At 52.5% G+C, this 18,774-nt stretch overlaps 1 protein-coding gene across 4 annotated transcripts in view; it reads left to right on the top strand.

Annotated features, from left to right (window-relative positions):
- Positions 1-18,774, top strand: part of Grm4 (glutamate metabotropic receptor 4) — a 100,792-nt gene that overhangs the window by 23,924 nt on the left and 58,094 nt on the right. For all 4 annotated transcript variants that reach the window (XR_016539301.1, XM_090355868.1, XM_090355865.1 and 1 more), the window contains exon 3: positions 17,594-17,810. Coding sequence is in view for 3 of the 4 variants with exons in the window: in XM_090355868.1 (XP_090211994.1) it covers positions 17,594-17,810 (217 nt within the window). In the remaining variant the exon portion in view is untranslated. The remainder of the gene's footprint in view (positions 1-17,593; positions 17,811-18,774) is intronic.

Consider the following 18,774-nt stretch of genomic DNA (forward strand, 5'->3'; position numbering starts at 1 on the left):
CTGTTCAGCAGGATCATTTAAACAAATCACCAAGCTGCTCTCTCCTTCTTGGGTAGGAGCAGAGTACTTGCGGAATGATGGGGCCCCTTTCCACTAGCTGTTTCTGGGAAGGGCCCGTGCTTGTTGCTGAGGGGTTACAGGGTCCAGGCAGTCAAGACATGGGCAGGTGCAGCTGGCCAGCAGGCCATGGCTGGGACCTGGAGCCCGAGGAGAGGGCTGGTTAGCCACTGGCTTGTGGGGGTCTAGGGACCAGGCAGGCTTCTGACATGACAGGCCGGGTATCTAGCCCGGGGACTTCCCTGAGCCAGCCCACTGCCCATGCCTTCAGACCTCCAGCTAACCAACAGCCTCCTGGACCACCGAGATCCTTGCTCACCTGCCAGCTCTTGCCTCTGCTCTGCCCAGCCAGGCTGCATCCCTTGCTGCCGGGGAAAGTGTCCCCTGCTGGGTGCTAATGGCGTGATAGTCGTGCACTCTGCACGTGGGGCTGCCTTCTAGCTACTTGTCTTGCTGGGAAAGGGTGATAAGATCTGGGAGGTTCTGAAATGTTTTATTTCTCCTTCCAGTGCAGTCCATGTGGTCCCCCTCTTTCCTGAGTCTGTGTGTGCATGCCCAATTGTGTGTGTAGAGTGGGTGTGCCCAGGTTGTGGTGTGTAAGTGTCATGGGTAGTGTGTATGCGTGCACAGCCAAGGGCATCTCTCACAAGGAGCTCTGTGAGCGTGTGTCCAGGAAGCCCCCCAATGTGTGTGCACACTGAGAGCTCAGGCTCTTGAGTGTGTGAGAGGTGGGTGTCTGCAGGTGGGTGGGCCTGCCTGCCTCTGGGCACCCAGAGTGCCTCTCCCAGGGCCCTGGAGTGTGTGACTGGTTCCTGGTGTTCCCATGGGTGTGCATGTGTGCAGGTACCTGGTGCAGGTGAGCACCTAAGTGTGTGTGCAAGGTGTGGGGCCTGTTTGTGCCTCTGCCAGCTACTGGTGTGGCTTGGCCTGGATACATATCCATGGATGTCATCTCTTCTTCTATTTTTTTTTTTCTTGTTGGTTGTGGGACTTGATCTCTGGGCCTGGGCGCTGTCCCTGAGCTCTTCAGCTTAAAGCTACCACCCTACCCCTGGAGCCACAGCCTCACTTCCCATTTTCTAGAGGTTAATTAGAGATGAGAGTCTCATGGACTTTAGTGCTGGGCTGGCTTTGAACCATGATCCTCAGGTCTCAGCTTCCTGAGTAGCTAGGATGACAGTCGTGAGCCACCGCGCCTGGCTTGGTGTCGTCTCTTCTCTGGCCTCTGCACCATCAGCCGATGCCTGAGATTGGGGTGTCCGTGTTCACATTGTCTAGGAGACACGTCTCCATTTCTGCTTGCTCCTGGATGCCTGCGGGGCACAGGGTCTTCTGGGAAAGTCTTCCTGCGGCCTCCTGACTCTGTCACCTCCAGTCTATCCTGGGACCCACTGTGTTTTCCTTCACTGAGCTGAAAGAAGGATAGACAAAGGAGAGCTGGTAGGCAAGACAGGTGTTCAGGTGGCCTTGGGCAAGTATCCTATGGCCTCAGCCCCCAGGATTCATAAGTTACTAATACAACCAGTCTTGTACCGAGAGAGAGAGAGAGAGAGAGAGAGAGAGAGAGAGAGAGAGAGAGAGAGAGAGAGAGAGAGAGAGAGAGAGAGAAGAGAGTGTTGTAACATAAAGTGGCAAGGTAAGGGGATGTGGAGTGGGGATGATTGTACATGAGGCATTCAGTACCTACCACTCCAAGAGGAGAAGTTTGATGGAGAGGGGACTGGCGCAGGGAAAGTTTTCTGGTGTGAATAGGCACAGATTTGGTTGCCCAAGGCTGGTCTGGACAGTCAATGTGGCTGGGAAGGGAATGGGGTTAGTAAGAGTCCGTCACAGGGTTGATGTAGGCCTGGGTTTTCCTCTGAGGTGGGAGAACACTGTTGTAAGTGGTGGTCCTGCCTGGTGGCATGCCCACTGGTATCCCCTGCATGCCCATGTGTGCTCAGCGGAGGTCCTAGATTGCCTAGAACAGGCTGGGTAGCCCGGTGGGACTGGACATAGGATGAATACTGGAGATAAATAAGGAGAGGAAATATGGATCTGACTGAGATCCCTCTGGCTGCCAGATGGGAATGGACTGTGTGTGGTGGTGGGGGGGCGGGGTAGGTATGGGAGCTGGAGACCAAGGAGCCAAGCACCTGTCCAGCAAGAGGACCTGGTGGCATCAGTGAGTGGTGGCTGGATTCGGGCAGTTTTCAAAGCAGAGCCAACACCATTTCCTGAGAAATCAGGTTAGGACTGTTGTGAAGCTCAGGGACGTGACCATGCTAGGCCTGAGCAGCGGGGTGAACAAGTGGTCCCTACCAGCCTGTTGCTTCCCTCTGGCCTGTGGTTTGGGAGATCAACCGTGTACCTGCTTATTCTGAGCTGCTCCTTGGGGGTTATGGGAATCCTAGAAGGGTCAGGAGCACCCCCAGTCTGCTGGATTCCTTGTGGGTATCTTGAACTGCACCTAGCCAGTGAAACCAGTAGACAGGATGCCATTCCCTGAGGAGTGAGTGGCCAGGCAGACAGTGGGCAGGGGTGCAGAGCCTGGTGATGAGGGCAGAGTCAGGGTAAACGGAGGTGGCTGAGGAGGCCTGGGTCAGATGCTGTTGGAGGGTGGTGCATGGACGATGGTTGGCACTCTGCCAGGAACCACCTGACTTTGCCTGCAGGACTGAGCCTCCTTTTGATCTGGCTTTGGCTCTTCTTTTCCTTCCAGAGCTCAGAGGCACCTTTCCCCAGCGGGACCCACAGAGCCTCCATGGGGCATTCTTTCCACCCTGTCCTCCAGGGCAGCCAGCCTGGCTCTGGCCTGGCTGTGATATAAATTACTCAGAGTGATGGGGATGTGACTTTTATCAGCTCATGTGTTCAATAATGTTAACACATCCCATTATATCATATTATATTAATACAGTGCAATATATTACACACAGCACAGCACATTAACTTGCCTTCGGAGAGCACTGGGCAGATATCTCGGTTAATTTTCTTGCTGGCTGGCCACGCCTCTACCACTGGCTCTGCGGCAAAGTGGTCTTCAGGATGCGGGTGCAATTACCTTCTGCCCTGCCCCTGCCTGCTGCAGCCTGTGGGAGGCTTTGCAGAAGGGGCATGTGCAGATGCTACCACCTGTGGAACCCCCCTCTATCCTTTCTTGAGAAATGGCGGGGGTCTGTAAGCCCCCACTGAACAGATACAGAAACGGAGGTGGAGAGCCTTGAAGCAGAGTACCCAGGGGATGTGGCAGGGCATGGCCAGGAGCAAGGACATCTGGCCCTCTGCTTCCCAGTGGAGGGGATAGTGTGGACAAAGGACAGGTGCTAGAGAGACCTGGGTTCAAATCCTGCCTAGTCCCTTACTGTATGAATTTGTATTGTATTTTCCTGGGCCTATCTCTCATCTTCAAATGAAATATTGGAATGCTGCAGCTGTCATGGGAGGAGTGAACGGGATGGTTCCTGTAAGGTGCCTGGCGCAGTGCTGGTGCTTTGTGAGTGAAGGCTCCTGGTCCTATTAGAGTTACCTGGACCATCACTTTCTGCTGCTGTGAGGACTGACTGGCCCAGGCACAGCCAGGACTGTCCCCGCTGCACCTTTGTCCCTCCATCATCTGGGCATGGTTGGTGCCCAGTGTTGTAGGCTTTCTGGCCCATGAGCAGCATAGGGCATGAAGGTTTGGCTTTGTCAGCAGATAGGCTCGAAAGCTGGGGGGCCCTTGGACACTTGCCTGGTTTTCACTCTAGGCTGCTGCTCCACTACTTGAGGTAAGGTCCTCTTCCAGTCATTTGCTGGTTTTTGGGCTTTCTCAAGGCTAGTGCTCTGCCACTCGAGCCGCAATTCCACTTCTGGTGTTCTGGTGGTTAATCGGAGAGAAGAGTCTCATGGACTTTCCTGCCCGGGCTGCCTTTGAACCACGATCCTCAGATCTCAGTCTCCTGAGTAGCTGGGATGACAGGCGTGAGCTACTGATGCCCAGTTTAAGATCAGATTTTTACTTGACAGATGAGGAGACTGAGGTTCTACAGCAGGGTGACTTGCCCAGAGCCACACAGTGATCCGTTTCTAGCTTGCAGAAACTGGGCTTGGATTCCTCCCTGGCCTGGAGCACAGGCGGTATAGCCCCAGGGGTCTGACCCTGGCCTTTGCCTCTTCAGCCTTGGGTACCTCCTATCCCCAGCATTCCCTCCCTACACCACTGCAGGAGCATTCCTGACAAGGTGCCGGAGTCAGCATGTAAACCTGCAAAAGTGAGTGTAATTTATTGATCTACATTTGGCTTATGAAATAGGACAAGTGCTGATTTGAGGATCTTGTTTGCTCTCGGCCTGGCACCCACTGCTCCCCCACCCACCTTCCATCTCTTATCTGCAGCCAGCCTCCACCTGCACCAGCCTTGCTTCTTTGTTTGTGGGCAGAGCCAGCCTCCTCCTTGCCCTCCATTGTCCTCCTGCTCCCTCCTGCCTCGTAGGGTGGGGGTAGGGGGGAGTGTTGGCTGGTCTCCTAAGAAAACATATAGTGTTTAAAAGGGCAAGACAAGAGCCTGAATAGGGTGCCTTCCGGGGGAATATTTGTTCAAAGGCCCCATTGCCTCGTCTGTCTGGTTCTCTCCCAGCAAACATAATTCAGAACAGGCTGGGAAATTAATCCAAGAGTCTGAATGTTCTCCTGATAAGAGACTGTGCAGCCTAGGAGGGGAGACTGAGGCACCATGGGAGAGGCTCTGAGTGATGATCCTCAGGGCAGTCCTGGTTAAGTCAGGGGACAAACTACAAGGAGTCCCAGGGGTGAGGGATAGTGGAGGAGGGAGAGAAACCTCAGCGTACCAACCCTGTCCAGCCACATACTGCAGGTCACACATTGGCTTGACCAGGCAAGCATCAGGCCATGAGGCAGTCAGAGCTGGCAGTGACCAGCTATTTGTCCTCATGAGACTCTGAGACTTCATAGGTGGAGCTGAAGTCAGAGGTCATGCCTGTGGAAATCATGTGTTAAAATGCCAAGGGCTGATGCTTTTGACAGTGCCCTCTGCAGAAGTATGAAGGTATTTTGATAACACCACCTGTTGGGCTCCCAGAAAAATGCCGATGAATAGTCTTTAGGAAGGGGCCTCTACTCCTGCCCAGCTTGAACGCTTAGAGCTCTGGCTTCAGAACAGCGTCAATTCTCTTTATGTGAGTGTGTGTGTGTGTGTGTGTGTGTGCTGGGGCTGGGGCTTAAACTCAAGTCTGGGCATTGTTCCTTACTGTTTTTGCTCAAGGCTAGTGCTTTACCACTTGAGCCACTGTTTTACTTCTGACTGACTTTTTGGCTTTTCTGCCTAAAATGGCTTTGAACCATGATCTTTTGGTCTCAGCCTCCTGAGTAGTTAAGATTACATTTGTGAGCTACTGAAACCCAGATACAATACAAGTTCTTTCTAAACTACCTCTTCATGGTGCGATCAAGGGACAAGAGACTCCACTTTGCTTTGGGGACCAGGCTGGGGTCACAGGGCAGGCAAGGGTCCTGGGTGGGGTTTTGAGCTGGACCATGGGGCACTGGAGGTGGTACTTACACACCAACCAGATCTATGGGAGCATGAGTATTCTCCTGCAGTTTTGGGCGGGGTTGGTGATCCTAATTAAAAGCTGGGATCCAAAAGGCTTGATGATGGAATTTCTAATTAAATCAATTTCATCTCATCTGGGAGACAGAGGTTTGCATACAATAAGCATGAAATTAATAATTATGTTTAGAAATTAGCTGTTACTCAAAGCAGAACCACTTACACAACCCTCTGGGGCCCTGGCCGCACCTCTGCCCTGTCCTTTTGTTGGAGACAGATGGGCTACTTCAACCTGCAAGGTGACAGCCAGGATTAGAGCCAGGACTGAGAAAAGACAGGAACCAGACTGTCCCCATGGCTAACCTAGGATCCTGTCCCACAGGAGACATGGGCTCCCTGTGTGATTAAAAGCCTTCAGCATCATTCTCAGATTCTTTTTTTTTTTTTTTGTCGGTTTGTTATGGGGCTTGAACTCTGGGCCTAGGTGTTGTCCCTGAGCTCTTCAACTCAAGGCTACCACCCTACCCCTTCCCATTTTCTAGTAATTAAGTGGAGATGAGAGTCTCATAGACCTTAGTGCCTGGGCTGGCTTTGAACTGTGATCCCCAGATCTCAGCATCCTGAGTAGCTAGGATTACAGGCGTGAGTCACTGCGACGGCTCATTCTCAGACTGTGTGTGTGTGTGTGTGTGTGTGTGTGTGTGTGTGTGTGTGTGTGCGCATGTATGGAGGAGACAGGTTTCATTTTTTATTTTATTTTATTTTATTGTCAGAGTAATGTATAGAGGGGTTACAGTTACATTTGTCAGATAGTGGGTACATTATTTCTCACACATTGATGCTACTTCTCACACATTGATACCCTCTCATGTTTTTTGTCCCCGTTTCCCTCCCCCAAACCCCTCCCAATCATCTTGTTTTTCCACCTTCCCTTCCCTATTTCAAATAAACAAATATATATATACACACACACACAATATACCAGGTAACAAAGTCAGATACAGTAATCACATAAAATTAACCCTAAGGGGAAAAAAAGAGAAAAGAAATAACATAGTACATTAAGAACAACAATCACAAAGATAAACCTCTTGTTTCCATATGAGGTTTCATTTCATGGTACCATGGGAGTGAGTCTCTTTAGTTCAAATTCTGGCTCAGCTACTCTAACCTTGGCAAGTTACTTTACCTCCTCACTGTCTCAATTTTAGAAAAATGGGAGAGAATAAGAGGGCCTATATAATAGGATTTTTCTAATATTGAAGGCATTTAGTTCTATAAACCTACTCAGGAAGCCAAGTGTATTGGCTCACCCCTGTAATCTTAGCTACTTGAGTTGGAAGGGTCAAGGTTCAAGATTAGGTTAGGCAAAAAGTTTATAAGACCCTACCTTAGCCTATAAAAAGTTGTCATGTGGCCTAAGTGGTGTCATTCGAGTGATGTGGGAAGCATAAATAGCAGGATTGTAGTCTAGGCCAGCCCAAAGGAAGAAGAAGAAAAAGATCCTATTTGAAAACTAATGAAAACAAAAGAAAGGAGATGTGGCTCAGGTGGTACAGTGCCTGCGTGCCTGCTTAGAAACGGTAAGGCCTGGTCTGGGCGTGTGGCTTAGAGGTAGAGTCATTGCCTAGCATGCATGAAGCCCTGGGTTTGATTCCTCAGTATCACATAAACAGAAAAAAACCAAAGTGGTGCTGTGGCTCAAGTGGTAGGATACTAACCATAAGCAAAAGAAGCTCAGGGACTGTGTCCAGGCCCAGAGTTCAATCATCAGGACTGGCAAAAACACTCCCTAAAACTACTTAGGACAATTGTTAGCTCATACAAGGCATCTAATAAACATTAACTGTGCTGCCTCTGATTGCCTAGGTACATAAGCTTTAAGAATTTAATTCAAGCCTCGGGTGGCTCACGCCTGTAATCCTAGCTACTCTGGAAGCTGAGATCTGAGGCTCAAGGTTCAAAGGCAGCCCAGCAAAGAAGGACTTGAGACTCTTATCTCCAAATAACCTGTAGAAAACAGGGAAGTGGGCTTGGCTTAAGGGTAAGGCCTTAGCCTTGAGCTGAAGAGCTCAGGGACAGCGCCCAGGCTGAGTTCAAGCTCCATGACCCCCCCCACACACAAAGAACTAAATTCAATTCCTTTTATTCCCAAATAACCTGTGATACATGTAAACCTAACCCCATCTCACCCCAAACCCCAAGGGGGAGGCAAACAAGTCATGGTGCTGGTGCTTACGTGGGTCAGTACAGGTGAAGTGATGCTATAGTAACAACTAGCTCAAAAACTTCTGTGGCTCCTGAGAACATAAACAGTACTTTGTGCTCCACGGGTGGCCTGAGTGCTCTGCCAGTCTCTGCAGGGGCCCAGGCTGTGTGGAGCTTTGCTGTTGCAGTAGTAAAAGGACTATGTACATTGAGGTCTCACACCCACGGTGACATGCTCCACTCCCAGCTCACTGAGCAGCACTTTGTCATGTGACCTTGCTGACCACGGGGGCAGGGGCTTAGGGTGTTACGTGTGCCAGTGAACAGAGAACTGGGAATGTTTGGTGAGTGGCTCCAGTGAGCAGAGCAGCACCCCCCCTGCCCCCCCCCCCCCCCCCGCCTCCATTAGCTCCATTAGCTATGGCTGTTCCCTTCTTACCCATCACCTCTCACGCTAGGATCAGCTCTGCCTAGGCAGGGATCTGTCTGTCTTCACCTCCGAGGCCTGAGACATGCACAGCACCTAGTAGGTTCTCAGGAAGCCATTGCTGAGTGGGTGAGTTAATGAATGGTTGGCAGTGTTTCTGAGAAGGGTGAGAAGATGCTGAGAGACGAAGGGAATGGGGTGGGTGAGGTCTGTGGGAGTAGATGAGGCAGAGGGACCCCAGATTCGTGTGGGAAGATATTACTGATTTGCAATATGGACTCTGGTGTGCTCTCAGTAATGATGGAAAGGCTTCAGTCCATGGGGTGAGAAAACATCTCAGTCATTGAAGCAGAAGAGGGCCAGGGTTCCTGGGGGCTGGGCAGAGAACAGACCCCATCTACAGACCAGGGAAGGGTAGAGCAGGGCAGGGCAGGGCCAGTGCTCTGGGGCAGCTCAGCAGCCTGATTGATTGCATTGAGGCATAGGCCACAAGCCTGAGGTCAGACAGGGGCTGTGGCTGGGCTGGGTGGCCAGATGTTTGGGATGTTAATTGTGGCTGGACTGTGACCAAAGAGCAAAACACCAAGCTTTGATGAATGACAGGCTTGAATTCCCAGGGCCTGGGGGGAGGTAACCAGGCCTCCGATGGCTCTAGCAGGTATGGGAAAGGTGTCTGCCTTGGAGGAGCTTAGGTTTGCTGTCAGACTGTCTTCCCATCTGGTGTGCCAGTCCTTTGCTACACTACCAGTATGCCAGGTGTTGGTAGCTCATGCCTAGTTACTCAAGAGGCTGAGAGCTGAAGATTATGGTTTGAAGCCAGCCCAGGCAGCAAAAAGAACTGGAGATATAGCTCAAGTGGCAGAGCACCAGCCTTGAGTGAGAACATGAGGCCCTGAGTTCAAGTCCCAAGGTCAGCGCAAAAGAAGACAATCACCCGTGCTGCCTGCTGTTCTCCCTGTCTTGTAAGTGTGTTCTTTGTGGGGGCTCAGGTGCATGTGGCCTTGCGGGGTGTCCCAAGCTGTTGGGGTCACAATATGATATCTGTGTGAGACAACCTGGTAGAGCAGGCAAGACCCCCACCAGCTACAGACCCAGACCTCTACTGTCCATCTCACAGGATGCCCCTGTCCTGCTACCCACCTCCTTAGCTTCTGCCTCAGCCTCTGTCTCTGCTGTCCCATCACCATCTGAACTTGTCTTAGACCTTTCCTTTCTTTCTTCCTTTCCTTCTTCCTTCCTTCCTTCCTTCTTTCCTTCCTTCCTTCCTTCCTTCCTTCCTTCCTTCCTTCCTTCCTTCCTTCCTTCCTTCCTTCCTGTCTGCTGTCTGTCTGTCTGTCGTGGGGATTGAACTCTGGGCCTGGGCGTTGTCCCTGAGCTCTTCAGCTCAAGGCTACTACCCTACCCCTTGAGCCATAGTGCCACTTCGAGTTTTCTAGTGGTTAATTGGAGATAAGATTCTCATGGTCTTCAGTGCCTGGACTGGTTTGAACTGTGATCCTCAGGTCTCAGCCTCCTGAGTAGCTAGGATTACAGACATGAGCCACCACGCCCAGCCCTTAGACCTTTTCCTAATATGTAACTTGTACCAAATGCTGCAGGTAAGCCATGAAGTGACTCCTGGCCCACCTGCTTTGCTAGAAGCTTTGCTGTGTTCTATACTGTGTTCCTGCCTCCTGCTAGATGGCCAGAGTTGCTTATCTACTGGCTGCGCCCAGCCCCCCCATGCCTGTGCAGACCCAGGGCCATTGTGCTTCCCTAGGCCCCCTCAGAATCCTTCCCCAGCTCCCTGCCCTCCTTGGCATGGGCTGGGAGCAATTTGTGTCTACACCCCTGAGCACTGGGGCATGGCCTCCAGCTCCTCGACTGACCCCCACTCCCCATTCCCACACCCTGGCCTGCCCCTCTAGGCTGCCATCTGAGGCTGCTTGAGTCTGTGTCTTTTGAGTCCTGGAATTGGTACTGGGGTTCTGCTCACCCTACTGACATGGCTGCAGGGTGGGTGGGGGTGGCAGGGGACTAGTGAGTGAAGCCGCCCCTGTTTCTGAGGGCTGGGTCTCATAGCAAAGGCCCAAGGGGGTGCATGGTGGAGGCCTGCAGGGCATCCAGTAAGGGACAGGGCAGGCAGCCAGGGCCCTTTTCCCTTTGGCTAGCTTCTCTGCACCACACAGCCCCACCCATCTGCCTTTTATGTACCTGAAAGCCTTGCTGCCTTTTATCTGAGAAGAAAACAGCTCCACTGAGAGCAAGGCAGGTAGCGAGAACTTGAGGTAGCAGGATTGGGAGGGCAAGGAGTGGGCAACCAGCTGGCCCCTGCTGGCCCCGGCAGGAGTGGTGGCTGATTACTGTTTCAAGGATCTGGCCATGGGCATAAGAGAAGAGCAATATGCAGGGGTGGTGAGTAGGGAGCAGAGCAGCCCAGCCAGTGCCTGGCTTCTGATGGTCCTGAATCTCAGTTTCCCCATCAGTGAACTGGGCCCAAGGCTCCTAGCCAGGTGGAGAGCCCTTATAGGTGTTGTTCTAAGTCTTTTTTGTATCTAGGGATGAAGCTCTCTGTCGTTATGGTCAGCCCCAAGTCACCACGGAAGGGGAAGAGCCTGAGGTCCCAGGAGGCTGCCTATTTGCCTCAAAGTCACAGTACAACAGCCAGGCTGGGTTGCACAGCCTGTAGCAGCAGGCTGGCTCCAGAACATGCTGGAAGTTCGTGCCCTTTCTGTCTGTCTGTCTGTCTGTCTTTCTTTCTTTCTTTCTTTCTTTCTTTCTTTCTTTCTTTCTTTCTTTCTTGTCTGTCATGGGGCTTGACCTCTGGGCCTGGGCACTGTCCTTGAGCAACTCAGCTCAAGGCTACCACCCTACCCATGGAGCCACAACACCACTTCCAGTTTTCTGGTGGTTAATTGGAGATAAGAGACTCACTGACTTTAGTGCCCTGGCTGGCTTTGAACCTCGAGCCTCAGATCTCAGCCCCTTGTGTAGCTAGTATTACAGGTGAGAGCCACGACGCCTGACTCTTGGAAGTTTGTGTTCTGCAAGAGGCTTAGGGAAGGACAAGCTCTCAGGAAGAGTACTGGACTCTGGCTCCTGCAACGGGACTAGCTGATATCCATGGCAGTGGCCTTCGACTTTGTCGCTCGGCTGCAGGAGATTCCAGTCTTATGGAAGACAGGGTGAGGACTTCAACCTGGCTCTTCACTCTTGAGCAGAGCCCTGGGCTTTGGGGACCATGGATTGCGTCCCTGTGAGCGCTGGGCACTGGGGAGGACCCTGCCTCCTGTCCCATGGATGGTGCAGGACATGGATGGCTGCTCTCTGAACTGAGCCTCAGATTCTGCTACTTGGGCATCCCGTGGCCTAGAGCCAGGTGAGTCTAAGCACAGCAGGTGCCTTTGCTGGAAATGTTCTTCCTCAGCTATCCACATGGCTTCCTCCTTCCTAGGGTCCTGATCCAATGTCCCGTGGTCAGAGAGTGTCCTGCCATCTCTTCCCATACTTTGCTCTCTTCTTCCTTTTCCTCCTCTTAAAATGATCAGGCATTGTTAGCTTACAGTTATATTCTTAGCTACTCAGGAGGGGGGATCGGAGGATTATGATTCCAAGCCAGCCCAGGCAGACAAATTTGAAAGAATCTCCAGTTAGGCTGCTAAAAGCCAGAAGTATATGAGGCGACCTAATCAATAGAGCACCAGTCATGAGCAGAAAAACCTCGGAGTTCAAGCCTGGCACATGCTTTGTGTGTGTTTATGTACTGGTACTGGGACTTGAACTCAATGCCTGGGTGCTGTCTCATTTTTTTTTTTTTTTTTGCCAGTCCTGGGCTTGATCTCAGGGCCTGAGCACTGTCCTTGGGCTTTCCTCAAGGCTAGCGTTCTACCACTTGAGCCATAGCAGCACTTCCAGCTTTTCTGTGTATGTGGTACCAAGGAATTGAACCTGGGTCTTCGTGCATGCTAAGCAAGCACTCTACCAACTAGGCCAAACTCTAGGCCCCTGTCTCTTACCTTTTTTGCCCAAGGCTGGTGTTCTACTACTTGAGCCATACTTCTGATTCTGGCTCTTTGTAGTTTCTCATGGACTGTCCTGCCTGGGCTGGCTTTGAACTGTAATCCTCAGATTTCAGCTTCTTGAGAAGCTAGGATTACAGGTGTGAGCCACTGGCACCTGGCTGATTATTATCTTTGAGACAGAATTTTATTTTGTAGTCCAGGCTGGTTTTGAACTTGAGACCTCTATTCTGTACCACCTGAGTGCTAGCATTACAGGCACGGACCACCATACCTGGCTTCTTCCTGCTCTTTATGTCCACTGAAATCCTCAGAATTTTCCTTCTCCCTGGCTGGAGTGTGAGCCCAAGCTTGGGAGGGTGGGTTTCTGCTGTCTGTGTTGGCACTTAGGGCCATACTAGCATGCTGCTGGTGATGGTTTGCAGAGGAATGAATGGGTGGGGGCATAGGCTCCAGCATGTGCTGTGCACACACACACACACACACACACACACACACACAGATGTCCCCAGAACTCATCTTTATTGCTGCTCAATCCCAGAAGCAGCTTTTGTCTTTTCCCATGTGGCCAGGACCTCCTGTCACTCAAGGAGGGCACAGGGGGAAGAGGGAGGGAGAGAGGGAAGGAAGAAGGGAAGGGTGGGAAAGAGGGAAGGAAGGAGAGAGAGAGAGAGAGAGAGAGAGAGAGAGAGAAAGAGAGAGAGAGAGAGAGAGAGAGAGAGAGAGGCAGAGGCAGGATTATTCATGTATTCCCTTCCCCTCAGTCACTCACTATTGTCCAAGCCCTAGTTCTACTAGGAAACAGCTTTGTCACTAGGAGTTCAAGCTCTCATGCCCCCCCCCCCCCCCCAAACAGGTCAAGCTAACAGAGTGTTTTCCACCGGCTCTTTGCCTCCTCTGCTGGCATCTTCCAGGACACAGCAGATGCCAGCCAGGATCTGGGGTTCTATAAGTCCTGTCCACCTGTGTATTACCCCGGGTAGCCTAGCCTTGCACAGCGAAGAGCAAGGAGGAGGACAATAGATGGAGACTCATCATGCCAGGGAGGTGTTCAGTGCCCTCACACTTGGTGCTATGGGAGGCTAAGCAGTCCCCTGAGGGCCCAGGAAGGCTTCCTGAAGGAGGCATTCTGTCCAGCGAGGGTTTGGTGCAGGTAGAGAGGCAACCCTAGCACAAGGTCCTGAGGCTGGCTGGGACCTGCTGGACTTGAATAATGTCCTTGTCCTTAGTACTTCGATTGGCACAAGGAACACAGGAGGGGGGTCTATGTGTGGCCCAGGGGAGGATGGAGGCAGAGCTGGGCAGCTGGCCGGCGTGGGCAGTGTTGCCCGCATCTCTTGTGTGGCTGTCATGAGAGGTGAGGGACATCTCTGAGGTGAATGTAAATAGAATGTTTCCTCCCACTCCAGCAGGGCTGCAGACCTAGAGAGTGGAAGACACACCCCAGTCCCACATGGCCAGGTTGTCACAGCTGCCTGCTGATACACAGACTGGCAGATTCACCCCAGGCCCTGTGTGTGGCGTCCTTGCCCCTCCTCCACTCCTGGCTGGGGCAGAGTGGGATGGGCTGACAAGTTGGCATTCTCAGGAGGTCCTGGTGACAATGACAATGTCACAACTATGGAGAGAGCACAGGGCAGGCAGGCAGGGCAGGTTCTGGGGGGAGCAGGGGTGCAGGGAGAAGCAGGAAGGAGTAGGCCTGGGGGCCTGGGGAGGAGGGAGCTCTGCCCTGCAGGGAGCCAGCTGGAGTAGCTATTGCAAGTGGTCACATGAATCCCTTGTGTAGCTGTCACAGTCTCATTATTCAACAGCTACTGTCACTGACCCCATCATGCATCTAAAGAGACTGAGCCCTGAGGAGGAGACATTACCTGCCCAAAGTTCTAGCTACAGAGCAGCAGAGTGGGGATTTGAACCACACCTCAGCTTGATGCATCTCCCTAGGATGCTCAGGAGCCTGTGGGGGGAGCGGAGGAAGGACAGGCAGATGGGGGTAGGGTATATGCCGGGGCAGAATGCCTGGGCCCAATACCTGGACACACAGCTGACCATCCATCACTGCTTGTAGCAAGGGTCTGACTGGAAGTGGGGGATGGCTTAGAAGGAATCATTTTAGGGTTCTGTCCCTGTCTGCCTCCAGCTTGGAGGTCTGGGTATGGTCTAGACTCCTGATGAACTTCTGCTACATGGGTCCCCAAAGTGGTACTCGGTCAGGAGGAAGCAGGCACAGGTCCCCCGAGGACCCGGCAGACAAGAGTCAAGCAGCTGGATGTGTGGACAGTGCATGTAGGGAAGCAGTATCAGGACCCAGTACCCTTCCTGGCTCTAGCCCCAAATTCAGGGTTTCTCTCTCGGGAGGGTAGCATTTTATTCTTACTTTATTTATTTATTTAGTTTTGTTGGTCATGGGGTTTGAACTCTGGGCCTGGTTGCTGTCCCTGAGCTCTTCAGCCCAAGATTAGTGTTCTACCACTTTGAGCCACAGCACCACTTCCTATTTTCTTCCTATTTTCTGGTGGTTAATTGGAGATAAAAGTCTCATGGACTTTAGTGCCTGGGCTGACTTTGAACCATGATCCTCAAATTAAAGCCTCCTGAGTAGCTAGGACTATGGGTGTGAGTCACCGGAGTCCACCTTTTTTTTTTTTTTTTTGATGGGTCATGGTGCTTGAACTCAGCCTGGGCGCTGTCCCTGAGCTCTTCAGTTCAAGGCTACCGCCCTACCCTTGAGCCAAGCCCCACTTCCTATTTTCTAAAAGTTAATTGGAGGTAAGAGTCTCAGGTCCTTTTGTGACCGGGCTGCCTTTGAACCTTGATCCTAAGATCTCAGCCTCCTGTGTAGCCAGGATCCATCTTTTTATTTTTATTTTTCTAAAAAGTAATCAAAGCTCTTAAAAAAAAGGGCATTTCAGATATATACTGAGCAGAATACCAAACAATTGTCAGTTTCTTCTTCTTTCTTCCCCATCTCCCATCTCACTCTTGGTTGTTTTTTTTATTAGCATATATTGATTGTACAAGGAGGGTTTCATGGTGACATTTCTCTGCATGCAGTGTACCCTATCATCCTCAGTATTCTCTTTCCTACTCTGCCCCCTCGATTTCTTCGAGTCAGACCTCACAGCATGTCACCTCATTGTTTCTCTAAGTGGTTGTTCTGGGCATGGGACAATCTCCTTCCCCAGACATTTGTCACGTGTGGAGATATTTTTGGTTGCCACAGCTAGGGGGAGAAGGTGCCACAGACATATAGTGCGTGGAGGTCAGTGCTCTCCTCCCCCACCAGGGGCCGAGACCAGCAGGCTGAGACCCTGCCCTAAAGCTGTGGTCTCTAAAAACCAGCAAGCCGCAGTCACCTCTCCCTCCTCCACCCCGTGCATGTGTAGCCAGTGCTCTCATATTGATCCAGGACAGGATCGCTGATGGAGCCACATCTCGGAGGGCGCTGTCTGCCTGCAGCACACACCCCAGGGCTTGTGGTTCTGCTGACAGACGTGGGAAAGGGAACCCACTCACTGGTGTATGTTCAAGTGTGGTGTGGGTGCATAGCTGTACAGTCCAGATGACAGAGAGCATAGGGGGAATGGCCCAGCCCATGCCGGAGCCCAGTTCCCTGTTCCCCTGCACTGCTCCTTGGCCAGGTCACTGTTTTGCTTCAGCACAGCATAAGTCTGTGTCTCTCCTTGTGTGCATAGGACATGAGGCTCTCTGGCTGCCATTGTTTTTACCCTGCCATGTCTTGGAGAACCATCCAGAGCAGGACAGGGAAAGATGCCTCGTTCTTTTTCCATAGCTGTGTGATATTTCTCAATGGTTGCCACTGATTTAACCATTATCTTTTGAGGTACATGTAGGTTGTTCCCAGAGTTTTGCTGTAGCATACAGTGCCATAGTGAATGTACTCTGTGTGTGTGTGTGTGTGTGTGTGTGTGTGTGGTACCAGGATTTGAACTCAAGACCTCACATTTGCTAGGAAGGCTCTGTACCACTGAGTCACATCTCTGGTCCTTTTTGACACTGGTTAGTTTTTAGATAGAGTTTCACCTCATTTCCAGGTACATAACTGGAGCTCGATCGGCCTATTTTATGCTTCTTACTGTAGCTAGGATGTTGGGTGCGGGCAACCACACCCACCTTCCTGGCTCAGAAGAAGAAATCCCAGAAAAGTCTTGTGGGCTTACCTACTCTGAGTGTACTTGGGACCTCAATCCTCTTGTTGTTAGTTCCCCAAGTAGGTAAGTTTACAGGCACGAGCTACCAGCACCTGGCTGTGCACTCATTTTATAAAGACCCCAAGAGCTACAGTGAGAGGCCTAGGGAATTACTCTTTGGTCTCTCCAATCCCCCAAATCAATTTTTCCTACCTCTCCTTCTCCTGCAGGCCCCAGAGATTTGGGTTCAGTGGGAGGAGGTAGCAAGGCCACTGGAGAGGTTGTCTTGGGGCTCTTTTGGTGATGAGCATCTTGGGTGGACAGCATTGCTCACTGGCCCCTTAGCCATTTGTCCCTTTATTAAATGGTGGTTAGACTTACTGTGTGTTGACTTTCCCTTCTCTGCTCTAGCCAGGCAGGTCTCTTGCTCTACACTCACTGCTGAGCCATTTGCCCATCCCTGGCAGGGTGAGGTGGGGCAGGAGACTGGGCCCTGTGAGCAGATGGTGGAGAGAAGGGACTTCTCCGAGGCCCGGGCCCTGTCTGCCTGTGCTTCTGTCCATGGGTGTGGGTGTGGGTCAGGGAGCTGGGCCCTGGGCTCTCTCTCCCCTCTGAGCTGGGCAGGAGGAAGTTGCTGAGACCAGAAACCTGCTGTGCAGTCACTGCAGGAGCCAGAGATTGGACCAAATGACACCCTTTGGCTCCTCTGGCAACCATCTCCTCACCTTGAACCCTAGGCTGAACTCTTTCCCCACATGGACATTTCCCCGAGGCTGGCGTCTCCCAGCTGGTTGGATAGCTCCTGGCACGTGTGTTTGTATTTGCATATGGCACTGGGAGGGGGCTTTGGGGTCCATCAGTGGAAGGATCTGGGAAAGCTGGTGGGAGAACTCTGGGGGAGGGAGGAGGCTTGATGCATCTTACTCTGCCTCCCTCTAGCCTCACCCCTGCCAGGGTGGACAGGATCTGGGATTGCTGAGGGATAAGAGGTGGGTGGCACGGACCCTGGCCAGAGCTGAGGCCTGGCCGAGCACCGTGTAGCAGCTGTTCCTGTTTCCTCCTGCCCATGCCATGGGGTGTCCAAAGGGTGAGGGAGTCCATGCCCCTGTGCTGGCTGGGCTGGCAAGGCTGTGGGGAGGGAGGTTAGTGTGTGGGGACATGGTGCTGGCTGGGCTGGGTGGACTGAAAGATGCCTCCTCAGTGTTCCCTCTCCCTCCCCCAGATCCCCCAGATCAGCTACGCCTCCACCGCCCCCGACCTGAGCGACAACAGCCGCTACGACTTCTTTTCCCGCGTGGTGCCCTCAGACACGTTCCAGGCCCAGGCCATGGTGGACATTGTCCGTGCCCTCAAGTGGAACTACGTGTCCACGCTGGCCTCAGAAGGCAGCTATGGTGAGAGCGGCGTGGAGGCCTTCATCCAGAAGTCCCGTGAGGATGGTGAGTCAGGTCACCTCTGGCCGTGCCTGGGGAAGGAGGTGTCATTGCAGCGTAGTGGTGACTGGGACCTGGCAGGATGTGAGCTCTGCCCCTGTCAGCCACATCTCTTGTGGGCCTCATTCTCTCCTTTGAGCTGAGTTAGAACCACAGCCCCCCGGATGTTAGGTATTCCTGGGGTGGTGAGGCCCTTTGAGGACATGGCTGGCCAAGAAGGAGGGGCTGTGGGGGTACAGCTGTCATATCAGGGGTATGTGAGTGGCGGGGGGGTGGTGTGCTGGTTTGGGCCTCCATGAAGATGATGCCTCTACTGATGGGATGCAAGTGTCTTTGGGTACTTGCTTTGTTCTTCTCTGGTCTCTCCAACCAGTTTGTTACCTACACTACCTCCCTGAGACAAAGCTTTCAGGGGCCCTCTGTGGAGCAGGGCGCTCACAAGGGTTGGCACTGTGGCAGTTTACCCAGGGCTCTGAGGCCTGGTTGATGATGCAGTGGTGCAGACCTCTGGAGGTGACAGGCAGGTATATGGGGTTGCAGTGAGCCCCTGCCTGGGGCCCCCTGTCCAGAGGCAGGGATCCCCAAGCCTAGCGAGGCAGCCCATCTTGTAGAGTCTGTCCACCCATTTCTTGTCTTGCTCAAAGCCCTGCCACTCTTCACCTTGGCCCACGGTGTCCCTATATTTATACCCGCAGGGCTCCAGAACTCTAATTGCTTTTCCTAAGGACCACAGTGTCCCCAGACTGGTGCTGGTAACACCCTGCAGGCATAATCCTGCTAGGAATCTCTGGCAGCCCCTTTAATTATACAGCTGGAGCTACCTGGGTGTCACAGCACAGCAGAGGGGCTGCGGGAAGTAGGCCAGGGTTGACTGATGGCCCTTGGGCTATCCTCACCTCACAGCCTGAAGCAGAGGGAGGAGCAGGCCTGCCTGACCTGTCCACCTGCAGGTAGCTGGCAGCAGCATCTT

Source organism: Megascapheus bottae, chromosome 22 (genome assembly GCF_031878675.1).
Source record: "Megascapheus bottae isolate mThoBot1 chromosome 22, mThoBot2.hap1, whole genome shotgun sequence".
NCBI lineage: Eukaryota > Metazoa > Chordata > Mammalia > Rodentia > Geomyidae > Megascapheus > Megascapheus bottae.